Source organism: Electrona antarctica (assembly GCF_951216825.1).
Source record: "Electrona antarctica genome assembly, chromosome: 16".
Lineage (NCBI taxonomy): Eukaryota > Metazoa > Chordata > Actinopteri > Myctophiformes > Myctophidae > Electrona > Electrona antarctica.
Genome location: NC_136797.1, coordinates 8,116,348 through 8,128,578, shown reverse-complemented (window position 1 = coordinate 8,128,578; position 12,231 = coordinate 8,116,348). Strand labels below are relative to the sequence as shown.

General features: G+C 43.8%; 1 protein-coding gene across 1 annotated transcript in view; it reads right to left on the bottom strand.

The window, feature by feature from the left end:
- LOC306939721 (DNA repair protein XRCC4-like) overlaps nt 1–11,455 on the bottom strand; it is a 68,516-nt gene extending 57,061 nt beyond the window's left edge. The window contains exons 1-3 of the mRNA XM_079524408.1: nt 11,399–11,455; nt 2,636–2,813; nt 234–430 (exon numbers count right to left, since the gene is read on the bottom strand). Of these exons, the coding sequence (XP_079380534.1) occupies nt 234–430; nt 2,636–2,801 (363 nt within the window). The 5' untranslated portion in view covers nt 2,802–2,813; nt 11,399–11,455. The remainder of the gene's footprint in view (nt 1–233; nt 431–2,635; nt 2,814–11,398) is intronic.
- Nucleotides 11,456–12,231: the final 776 nt, after the last annotated feature.

Sequence of the window (12,231 nt, the reverse complement as noted above, 5' to 3'; positions counted from 1 at the left end):
CTCTCTAAAAGTTATTATTTTGGACATAGTTGGTTTCTTCCTGACAGCAAAGATATTAATGTGTCTATGTGTGGGTGGTGTGTTTTGCGCTGTATGTATGTGTGCGTGCGTGCGTGCTTGCACGTGCGAGCGTGCGCGTGTGTGTGTGTGTGTGTGTGTGTGTGTGTGTGTGTGTGTGCGTGCGTGCTTGCACGTGTGAGCGTGTGTGCGTGTGTGCGTGTGAGCCCACATACCGACATGCCTTTCTGCACCTTCTCATAGTGCAGCGTCGTCTTGCCGGAGTAGTGGCTGTCGTCGGGTGAAGGAGTCAGGGTGAAGCTGTACTGTGTGGAGGAGTCTGCAGACGTCAGAGCCTCCTGCAGGTCCTTGATGTAGCGTTCCCTCTCCATCTCCAACTCCTCCGCCTCCGCCCGAACCACGGCCTCGCTCACTGGGAACACAACACACAACAGAACACCCACACGCACACGAACACAGACACAGACACACACAACTGAAGACACACACCAAACTGACGCAGAAGACAAAACTATCATAATTAGTTTCAGTTTCCCAAACAGTAGCCTCGGAAACCCAGATGTTTTTTTTCCAGGGAGAAAAAAAAAGGCTGGGTCCGAGTCCACTTCAATTCGGCATACACTGACACCACGCTAGACAGGAACGCCCAAAAACGTCACATCCGGTAAGAATTTTCTATGGCTTCCAATGCAACTTGGTCCAATCCTTAATCACATACGGACAAACATCTATGCCGATGCTATCTAACTTGCGGAGGTAGCGTGCCTTGTCCACAGGCAACAGATCTTTCAACGTATGGCATTGCAAACACGTTTGATAATCGCTACTCTGCTCAATATTGTTTTGAAAATGCCGCAAATTGCAAATCACAACTTCCCCCGGTTGTGGGCGGAGTCACAGTTTGAGGCGCTGTTTACACGCCGTGGTGTCAGTGTATAGCGTAGCGCAAACATCTCTCACTCTGCTGTTTTCTGATCGTCTGCACCTTTGTTAAATTGACACACACACGCACACATGTACAGTACACACACACACACACACTCCTCTCTCTCTGTCGCTCTAAGTAATTAGTCTCATGTCACGCAGCTGCGCATAGTTTCTCCCGGCGGATCCTGCCGGGAGCTGCCTATGCCATAAAAAGCATAGGTGAGTTCCAGGCTACCCAAACAGTGGCTTGTCAGTCGGGATCCATGTTTGGGTCGCAGACCAATTTGAATTGGGTCACATGTAAATATAGCCTACCTATATATTTTTTGTTTTTAAATTACTATTTCAAAATATGTTCCCAAAAATGTCGACAAAGAAAAGTTGTATTTCGGAAAACAATTTCATAAATACGTACATTAAATAAAATCTAAGAAACTCCATAAATTAGGAAAAGAAATTAAGTAGTAGTTCTAGAGGCCTGAGCCGTGGCTCAGCGGTCCAGGCACCTTGGCTGGTATTCCAGTCTGGCAGTGTGCCACGGGTTCGACTCCCGATCCCGACGGCCTTTACTGCATGTCTCCCCCCCCCATCTCTCTCCCCATTTCCTGTCAGCCTGTCTGTCTGTCCCTCCATAAAAAATATAAAAAAAAGGTGAAAGCCACAAAAAAAACATAAAAAAAAACAAGTAGTTCTAGATCTGCTATTTTCACTAGTTTGGGTCCCAGTGAGACATCATTTCTCTTTGCTGCATGAATGGGTGGCTCTCACCGAAAATAGCCGATCTACAAGTTCTGCAATGCGTCGCAGATGCATTGTGAGCTTGTACAGCAGATCAGCTATTTTCGGGACACACAGCCAAGTATAAATAAGACATCACACACACACAACGCCACCAAGGCCCCTAAACATACATGTTAGGGTAGATTCACACTATGGTCCCGGGTGCGCGGGTGGACCACTTTAGTCCAGTAATAATGTAATTTGACCTCTAACTAATTGCAAAAAAACCTGATTTTGCATCTTCAATATATCCTGAATAACAGAAAAAAAGTTGCCTGGAATTGTCTGAGGGGAAAGTGTTGAAAATGGGCTGTACAGTATGGCCACCATTGACATCCTATTATAAGGCAATATTTTCTAAATTTCCTTATGCTTTAAGTAGCATGTGACATATCAAACTAGGGGGTTTTCATGATGCTGAATCCATTCCAAGCATTCGTTTTGCATAAAAACACTCATTGGGCTAAATTTGGCCATAGCAACTTGCCAAAATGTGATGATGTCAGCACATATGGGCAAGTTGCTATGGCCAAATTTAGCCCAATCAGCTGAGTTCGTTTTTTTTGCAATTAGTTAGATCCTGTATTTTCCATAGATTTCCTGTACTACTTGGCAGATGTGGTAGTGTGAATCAAGGCCAATGTGAATCATGGCCAGCGGGGGGGACCAGGCAATCGTATTCAAGAACAGTTTGAATCAAACGGACTCAGTGTGAGTCTGCACCTTTGTTGACTAAATCAACTATAGATTTAGTCGACTAAAGTCGTATGATATTCAGTCGACTAAAGCTAGACCAAAAAATTTCAGATGACTGAAATGTGACAAAAACTAACTGGAATTGTATTCATAAACGACTAATGACCAAAACATTTAATCAAAATTTGCTGTCAAAATTGTTAAGTGGCTTTACCTTTTCCTCTCCAGGCGTTCTGCCCGTCCGTCAGTAGCATCCGGAAGGAACATCTGGAAGGGTCGAACATCTCTGCCTTCCAATCCACGCGCAGGAAGTAGGCCTGCTCCCACGTTGATTTATCGCCTCCCACGTTGATGTGGATTTGTTTGACTGTCGTCTGCATCGCTGCACGGATCTGTAAATCAACAATATCTTGTTAGAATCATCTTATATCACAACAAAATACAAAAAAAAACATAAGTTCTGTTTCACTATGAACTAGATTGAGGAAGATGCCATGTTGGAACTAAAAACGTTTTTGCAGATAACTCCAGAAAACGTTTTTTTTGCCACAGATATTTTATCTGCAACATATAGGCTACAGGTTGGTAGATAGATACGTATTATTTCTGGAATGGTGTCAAATTAACAGTGCAGACCTGAGAGGAGGTCAAAGCAGCAGACAAAAGATTGGCTTTTGTCTAGGGAGAAATAGAAATAGTTCAGAAATAAGTCTTGGAACTTTGTTGTGTTTATCCTAAAACTGCTGTAAACGTGGGTCTCATTGTATTTAAACTAAACTAACTAAAGCTTCAGTGCCAAAGAGTTATTTGATTAAAGGGACAGAAGAAAAGATTTTAGTTAAAAACGTTCGCTCTGAAAGAATATATATTCCAAGATTTGTGCCACATTTTCACGATTTTTCAAAAATAGCAGATCTACAAGCTCATAGCACGGCACATGAGCTTGTAAATATGATATTTTTCAATAGCTAAAGTATAACATAATGCTTAAAACACAAAAAAGGGTTCCCATCCAGAATGGATTCATGGACAAGAGATTAAAAACAAATGGACAACATTTGGGTTGGGACAACATGGTACAATGACCCCCCTGTTATAACCACTAAACCATCTACATGTCGAAGTGTCCTTGGGCAAGACACTGAACCCCACGTTGCCTCCAATGAGTCGGTCGGTGTAAGCTCGCCACCATTGGTGTGTGGATGTGGAAAGTGAGGATGCTGGGGTCGACTGTTCGCCACTTCACCTCCCAATGTATGAATGAATGAACCATTGTAAAGCGCTTTGAGCACTTGCAAAAGCGCTATAAAAATGCAATTCATTTGTTCATTATTACTCAAGCGGATGACAGTCCAAGTGGATCCCTTTCATATAGAGATGTACCAATACCATTGTTTTCCCTTCCCAATAACGTTGCTTTCCCATTCCCATCGGTCGAAACAGAGTACCAATCCAATATCAGTGAGCAATAAAAACATAACAATAAAAACTATGAGAGTGGTTCTCAAAGTGGAGTCCAGGGACCCCCAGGATTAGAAAGGTTAGAGGTGGTTAGAAATGGACCCTTCCAAGTCTGTAACTTATCGGGTCCTTGAAATAAATACAAATAAATACAAAATATGTTTGAGGACCACTGATATAGGAATACATTTCTTTTTTTTTAAATCCATTAATAATTGTTAATGTGTGAGAGTATAAAACACTAGTACAACATAAACTGAAGCATTCAAAATATGACTGTAAATGACATATCATCGTGTGATAAATGAAGTGGTAACTATATCAGAGTGGCATAGACTGGAATACTCAGCAATTCAGCATCTTAAAAGATAAGTCTTAAGAAGACAAAAGAGTGGCCGCACACACTGATAGCCAAAGTGCTGATTATTTATTAGGGTGCAGAGTAGGAACCAACCTTTATTTATTAGGGTGCAGAGTAGGAACCAAGGTTTATTTATTAGGGTGCAGAGTAGGAACCAACCTTTATTTATTAGGGTGCAGAGTAGGAACCAACCTTTATTTATTAGGGTGCAGAGTAGGAACCAACCTTTATTTATTAGGGTGCAGAGTAGGAACCAACCTTTATTTATTAGGGTGCAGAGTAGGAAGCAACCTTTATTAGGGTGCAGAGTAGGAACCAACCTTTATTTATTAGGGTGCAGAGTAGGAACCAACCTTTATTTATTAGGGTGCAGAGTAGGAACCAACCTTTATTAGGGTGCAGAGTAGGAACCAACCTTTATTTATTAGGGTGCAGAGTAGGAACCAACCTTTATTTATTAGGGTGCAGAGTAGGAACCAACCTTTATTTATTAGGGTGCAGAGTAGGAACCAACCTTTATTAGGGTGCAGAGTAGGAACCAACCTTTCGGCAGATGCAACTGCCTTCTTCAGGGTATCAGTTGCAGTTGCCGAAACGTTGGTTCCTACTCTGCATCCTAATAAATAAACGTTGGTTCCCTCTCTGCATCCTAATAAATAAACGTTGGTTCCCTCTCTGCATCCTAATAAATAAACGTTGGTTCCCTCTCTGCATCCTAATAAATAAACGTTGGTTCCCTCTCTGCATCCTAATAAATAAACGTTGGTTCCCTCTCTGCATCCTAATAAATAACGTTGGTTCCTACTCTGCATCCTAATAAATAATCGGCACTTTGGCTATCAGTGTGTGCGGCCACTCTTTTGTCTTATTAAGACTTCTCTTTTTAGATGTTTCTGCCGTGAGCTAGCCTCGGTCCCATGCTTACTTATCTGCGAAAAGAAAAGCCTGGTCACAACGTAAGGCAGAGAAGCTATCGGTCACAACGTAAGGCAGAGAAGCTATCGGTCACAACGTAAGGCAGAGAAGCTATTGGTCACAACGTAAGGCAGAGAAGCTATCGGCGGATGTATCGTCCGGAACATCCGTCAGATGTATTTCCCCCGGATACGATATTTTCCCCGACCAATCACAACACTTGTTTCATTCGCGGAGAATGTAAACTGATTTGTAAAGCATCAACGTCATTTCCTTGGGCGATACTTCCGCTAAAATACCGCAACTTCCGCCCAAACAAATGATAGCCTCTACAGCGTAGGTCTTGCAATTGCGTACGACTGCAATTCGAAACTGGCCCCTGTAAAATCGGAATCCCTCTATATAGAAGTGTCTATTTGTACGTCTCTAAATGTTTTTGATGAATTGAACATGGTGGACCCTATTGGAAACAAGTGTAATGCTTAATTGGGTCGTCCACTCACAGTTAACAGCCTTTGTATTGAGTTTGTGCTTGAAATGTACTGTAATTCTGCAAACTGTTAATACATTTTTCAATCAATCAATCAATTGCCCAGGGTGGCCGTGAGCTGGCACCGCACCACTACTACAGGGCGGCTGTGGCTCAGGAGGTAGAGCAGGTCGTCCAATGATCCCTGGGTCGGCGGTTCGAATCCCGGCTCCTCCTGTCCACATGTCGAAGTGTCCTTGGGCAAGACACTGAACCCTACATTGCCTCCAATGAGTCGGTCGGTGTGAGCTCGCCACCATTGGTGTGTGAATGTGGGAAGTGAGGACGCTGGCGTCGACTGTTCGCCGCTTCACCTCCCAATGTATGAATGAATGAACCATTGTAAAGCGATTTGAGCACTTGGAAAAGCGCTATAAAAATGCAATTCATTACTAAGACTGGTGTGCGTTTAGCATCCTCCTGCAGTGCGCAATACTCAGCAGTATCGGCAACTACCGATACTTGTATCTGCATCGGAACAACTTTCAGGGTGATTTGATGACCAATAGAAACATTCACGGTCAACATGTTTACAGAACGTTTTGCTTCATCAGTGCAGATGTTCACAAAGACGTCATTTTTTTTTATAGTTATCTTATTTTATTATACAGTACTAGAGTAGTTACATTCTTGGGGAGGTCTCTCAGGCCGGCCCTTCAGGCATGATACGATAAACTGTAAAACTCTCCCCTACCTTCCTCCTCTTGCCATGAACTGGATCGTACAGTAAATCAGCCTTGAGAAAGAATTGCCTCCTGGCAGATCGTGCTTTTGTTTTCAGTCAGGGGACACTGAAATGTACTGTATCTGTGTTAACGAACACCTGATTTCAAGTTTTCAACTTTGTTTAGTGTTGCAAAGTTGTAAGCTTGTAGATCGGCTATTTTCACAGCATGTGACGTCTCCCACACATGCACGGCTACAATCAAGGCTTGTTATGCTTGCCCTGTATTGGTGGCTGGCAGGGGTTGTGATGACATTGGAGAGAGAGAGAGAGAGAGAGAGAGAGAGAGAGAGAGAGAGAGAGAGCGTGGAAGGTTTTCGTGAGGACAGTTAGGGGAGAGTGGATGGATCTGTAAACCATTACAACCCCCACAGGGCTTGGCTGTAATCTAGGAATCAGCGAACCTCCAACGAGAGCAAACGAAAACAAAAAAGCCCCTGGCTTCTTCACTCCTTCAGGTCCTCTCTTCTCACCACACAGCGGCACGCACAACAGTGGTTTACCTGCAACAGCTGTCTCTCTTGGTCGTATCCGCCAAAAGGATGGCGAAATACCTCCTCCGAGATGATGTTTAGTCTTGACTGGCTATTAACTTGGTATAGATACAATTTATGCCCAGTCGTATTTGAGTCACGTTACCGACTGTCAAACATTCATTTGACTCTTAACCCATTCTGGGCGGGAACCCCTTTTGGTGTTCCAAGCATTATGTTTATACACTTTAGCTATTGAAAAATAGCAGATCTGCAATTTTTGAAAAATCGTGAAAATGTGGCGCAAATCTTTGAATATATATATTCTTTCAGAGCGAGTGTTTTTAACTCAAATCATTTCTTCTGGGGGGTCCCTGGAACAACATTTTCAAATGGGGGTCGGTGGCCAAATACATATAGTTTTTGTGTTCCTTGACATGAAATATTGAGAACCACTGATTAGGTATTTCAGAAAACTGTCAGGATTTCGAAGACATTTTTTTAAATTTCGATGTCAGGCCAAAATGCGTTAAGTCTCATTTGGATATGGCTATAACACATGGGGGCATGATGACTGTTGTAAAAGATTAGGCCTGCACCATGCAACCATGTCATCAAAGCTGCAAGCACTGTAATACAGTTCATACACAAACCTTGCATTAGGTCTAAGTACAGGCTTAAGCCCAGCAAGGCAAGAGAATCTGACTCATCAGCTAACCTGTATACTAATGACCGACTACAGTAGTATGCTCCACTGCACTTTACTGTAGTGTGAAGACCTGTGGTTTTTGCACACCAGAATTGCAACTTTATCTTTAACAACATCCTTTACAAACACCTGCTTTAGGAAGCAATCAATGTACAATTTCAGTAACTTTTTCTTTTCTTTCTTTCTTTCTATTTTTTTGCAGTCGATGGCTCGACTGCAGCAATCAAGTCAATGCCGCTGATCATTCAAAGCGAACATGATGATGAACATATGGGAGCTGTAGGCCTATTCGGCCACAAATAATCTCTTAACCCCCTGGTCCAAGTACAATCTCAGTTAAATCCTTGTAAATGTGACCTGTGCTGTTGCCACAAATAAAGCCTCAACGTAGCAATTGGAGCATAATAATTATTGTGCGTGGAGAATGTGGTCCACCACCAGCTAAACATCAATGCTGTGTCTCTCTCTCTCTCTCTCTCTCTCTGTCTGTCTCCTGGGACTGTGTCAAGACAAAAGAAAGGGACAATGTTAAAGGAAAGGCTGCATTTTGAGGTGCATTATTTGTGGCGCATTTGAGGTGCGCTGACCATGTTCTCCCTGTGAGCCACAAGGACCCGAGTAAAGTGCCGTCCAGGCGTCCACTCAGAGAACGAACTACGGTAAATGGTAAATGGGCTGCGTATGTATATCAGATTACCAGTGCTTTTCTAGTTTGTCTGACCTTTCAAAGTGATATGATGATATGATATAGTACTTTGTCAGTTCACACTGAAATTTGTCTTGCGACGCAGCAGCCAAGTATGCAGAACACGTATACACACATTTGACATAGCACAAAGAACAAGACAATTTACATACATAAAGTTGATTAAGACATGAATACAAGAGCAATATCCATCACCTACATTACCCATGGCTATTACAACTCCTGATTAAGCCTCAAAGTGGACTGGCTGTGTCAAGAAGTACAGTGCTTTGCAATGTACTTCAGTTCACATGAAACCATGCACAACCACGCTAATCGGGAGCACACTTTACAGGTTCAGTGTCTTGCTCAAGGACACTTTGGCCTCATTTACACTGGCAGACAAATCTAGCCTGAATCAGATCTGTGCCACATCAGGATAGATATCTGATTGGTTTAAATGGTCACATGACTCATTTAAACAAATCAGATTCCAATCTGGATGTGGCTCAGATCTGATTCAGGCTGGATTTGGCTGGCAGTGTAAATGGGGCCTTAGACACACGACCAGGAGGAGGAGCCGGCGGGAAGCGAACCTAGAACCTTCGGATTCCAAGGCTGCCTGCCGCTCTACCTCCTCCTGACCCAATGCTTAAACTACCGCTGGCTTTGGGGGGGGTTGTCATGACCCCTCCTTCCTGGCCTGTGTGTGTGTGTGCGCAACAGTGACACTTTAAGTCACCAAGCGGTATAGCCGTACTCAAGCGGACACACACACACACACACACACACACACACACACACACACACACACACACACACACACACACACACACACACACACACACACACACACACACACACACACACACACACACACACACACACACACACACACACACACACACACACACACACACACACACACAAGGATAGTGGTCACTGACTGCTGTCGCTGGGATCACCGTCATAACCATTTGATGAATAATAGAAACACTGTCCAGCCAATGAAAATCCATCTTGAAATGTATAGGTTAATTGGGGTATAGCCTCGGAAACCCAGACGTTTTTATTTCCAGGGGGAAAAAAAAGTCTGGGACCGAGTCCACTTCAATTCGGCATAGAGTAGTGCAAACGTTGATCACTCTCTGTTGATTTCTGATCGTCTGCACCTTTGTTAAATTGACGCACACGCGTACACACACACTCCTCTCTCTCTCTCTGTCTGTCGCTCTAATTAATTAGTCTCATGTCGCGCAGCTGCGTCTAGATTCTCCCGGCGGATCCTGCCTGGAGCTGCCTATGCCATAGAAAGCATAGGTGGACCCCAGGCTAGTTGGGGTATGACGTTCAACAGAATCCGTCTGAATGCTCGCATCATTATGACTGTTAACTTACTATTGTGGAGAACAGTATTTTGCTCCCCTGTTACTGTATGCCCCGTGTGTGTATTGTGGAAGAGACAATAAAACTGAATCTGAATATGTTCATACACTAAATTGGGGAGAAAAAGGGGTGCTAAAAGAAATAATGAATAAATAAATATGCAAGACAAGAAAAGCAGTGGCGTGCACAGATAGACACTAGGGGGTGCTAGAGCACCCCCTGCCCTTTTGGCAATGTGCCCTTTTGAAAAAAAAAAAAAAAAAAAAAAACATTTTTTTCTCTTTTTTTTTTTGATTTTTCAAAAATAGCAGACCTACAAGCTCATAGCGCGCCACTCGGTGGCTCGCTATGAGCTTGTAGATCTGCTATTTTTCAATAGCTAAAGCATAACATAATGCTAACACCAAAAGGGGTTCCTGCCCAAAATGGATTAAGGCAACCGGCCGGTTCCACGCGCTGCACAAGGTGCCCTTTTTTAACTTGAGCACCTGCCCCTCTAAATGTCTGTGCACGCCACTGAAGAAAAGGGTGAATGCTGTACGTCGCACCGACGCCTTTACAGCAGTGGTTCCCAAAGTGGGGTTCAGGGACCCCCCAGGGGTCCTAGAGGGAGTTCCAGGGGGTCCCCAGCTAAATGATAGTTTAGAACCAAGTGGATCCTTGTATGGGTCTGTAACTCATTCCATTTGCACGCTCTCAGAGTGAAAATAACATTGATTTTACATTATAAATTGGGGGTCCCAAAGATTGAAATGCCATTAAATGGGGGTCCGTAGACTAATGCATGTCGAACTCCGGGTCCTTGAAATGAAATAGGTTGAGAATCACCGCTAGAGCCGTACAAATCTTCTCTCATGGGCGTCCCTGGCATATCTTTTCAAATGGGGGTCCGCGGGCAAATTTGTGTCAATTTGGGGGTCCTTGAAATGAAAAAGTTTGGAAACCACTGCTTTACAGGGTGGAAAAAAAGGCTCCTCATCAGGATGACCTCAGGGTTGATTAGAAAACACAAGGCCTGGTGAGAAAATAATTATGCAGTCAGTCAGCGAGACGCAGCAGATGAAAGGGCGTTCATTGCATGACGCTGAGTCACCGGTTTAGTGCACACTCACAGCTTGTATATCTGAAATGTTTTTGTTTTGTCGTAATTAAGTGAGAGGCACCTGACTGCCCAAAGTGTTGCCAGGTTCACTTCATTCATTGGGGCTGCATTGTGTTTGAATCGACACTCTGGTCGCACGCTGGTCTGGTGTGTAACAGCAGATATACAAGCTAACGGCGTGTCACGTTCGTGACGCGCTGTAGCTTGTTGATCTACTATTTACTGAGCAGCACGACACTGACACGCCAACTAAAGTACAAACCACCCTGGGCAAGACCTACGCTGAAAAGACTATCATTTGTTTGGGCGGAAGTTGCAGGATTTTAACGGAAGTATCGCCCAAGGAAATGACGTTGATGCTTTACAAATCAGTTTACATTCTCCACGAATTAAACAAAAGTGTTGTGATTGGCCGGGAAAATATCGTATCCGGGGGAAATACATCTGGCGGATGTTCCGGAGGATACATCCGCCGATGCCTTCTCTGCCTTACGTTGTGACCAGGCTGATAAGTAAGACAAGTAAGCCTGGGACCGAGGCTAAGTACAAACTGGTTTTGCATGAAACACAGACATTTTGCCATGACGAGAGTCACGGATCAAAACGACCCTATTCTGAGATTCTGCTGCCACCTGTCTGTCTCCTCCTGTCCAGAACACAGAGATTCTGCTGCCACCTGTCTGTCTCCTCCTGTCTCCTCCTGTCTCCACCTGTCTCCACCTGTCTGTCTCCTCCTGTCTGTCTCCTCCTGTCCAGAACACAGATACTATGATGGACAGACAGATTCTGCTGCCACCTGTCTGTCTCCTCCTGTCTCCTCCTGTCTCCACTGCACTTTACTGCAGTGGAGACAGTTTAGGGATAAGGGGTTTAGCGGTGACGAAAATGGAGCCCTTAGCCTCTCAGACAATTCTTCTACATTGTCTAATTGTGTAGAATTCTTGTAAATTAAGTAGTACAGATGTTTAACAATAATTTAACTCTTGAGGGCGTAAAATGAAACCAAATGGACCCTCCTGGGTCCATTTGGTTTCATTTTATGCTCTCAAGAGTTAAAGTTCTATATAAAGGGCCATTTGGTTACCAACTCTCCATCATTTAGCTGGGGACCACCTGGAACCCCCTCAAGGGCCACTGGTATAAATGGATAAAGAGGTTAATGATTGTGATGCTGTATGAACTAGTTTTGCTGCCTGCTGGCCTGGGGACCCCCTAGAAGTTGGAACCTCCTCAAGGAATATCTGGGGGCAGAGCTACTGTAGCACAGACAGGAGTCTGCAACTTATGATGCTACTCGAACACAGAGAAATAATAGCAGTACAGAGTTGCTCATTATGACAGCTACAAATGTTCGCCTTTTTAGCCCTAGTGCCCAGATTGTTTTGGTGTCCAGTGCCCACCAGTCCTGTTACCAATATAGCCTGCACATATTTTCATGATTTTTCAAAAATAATATCTGCTATTT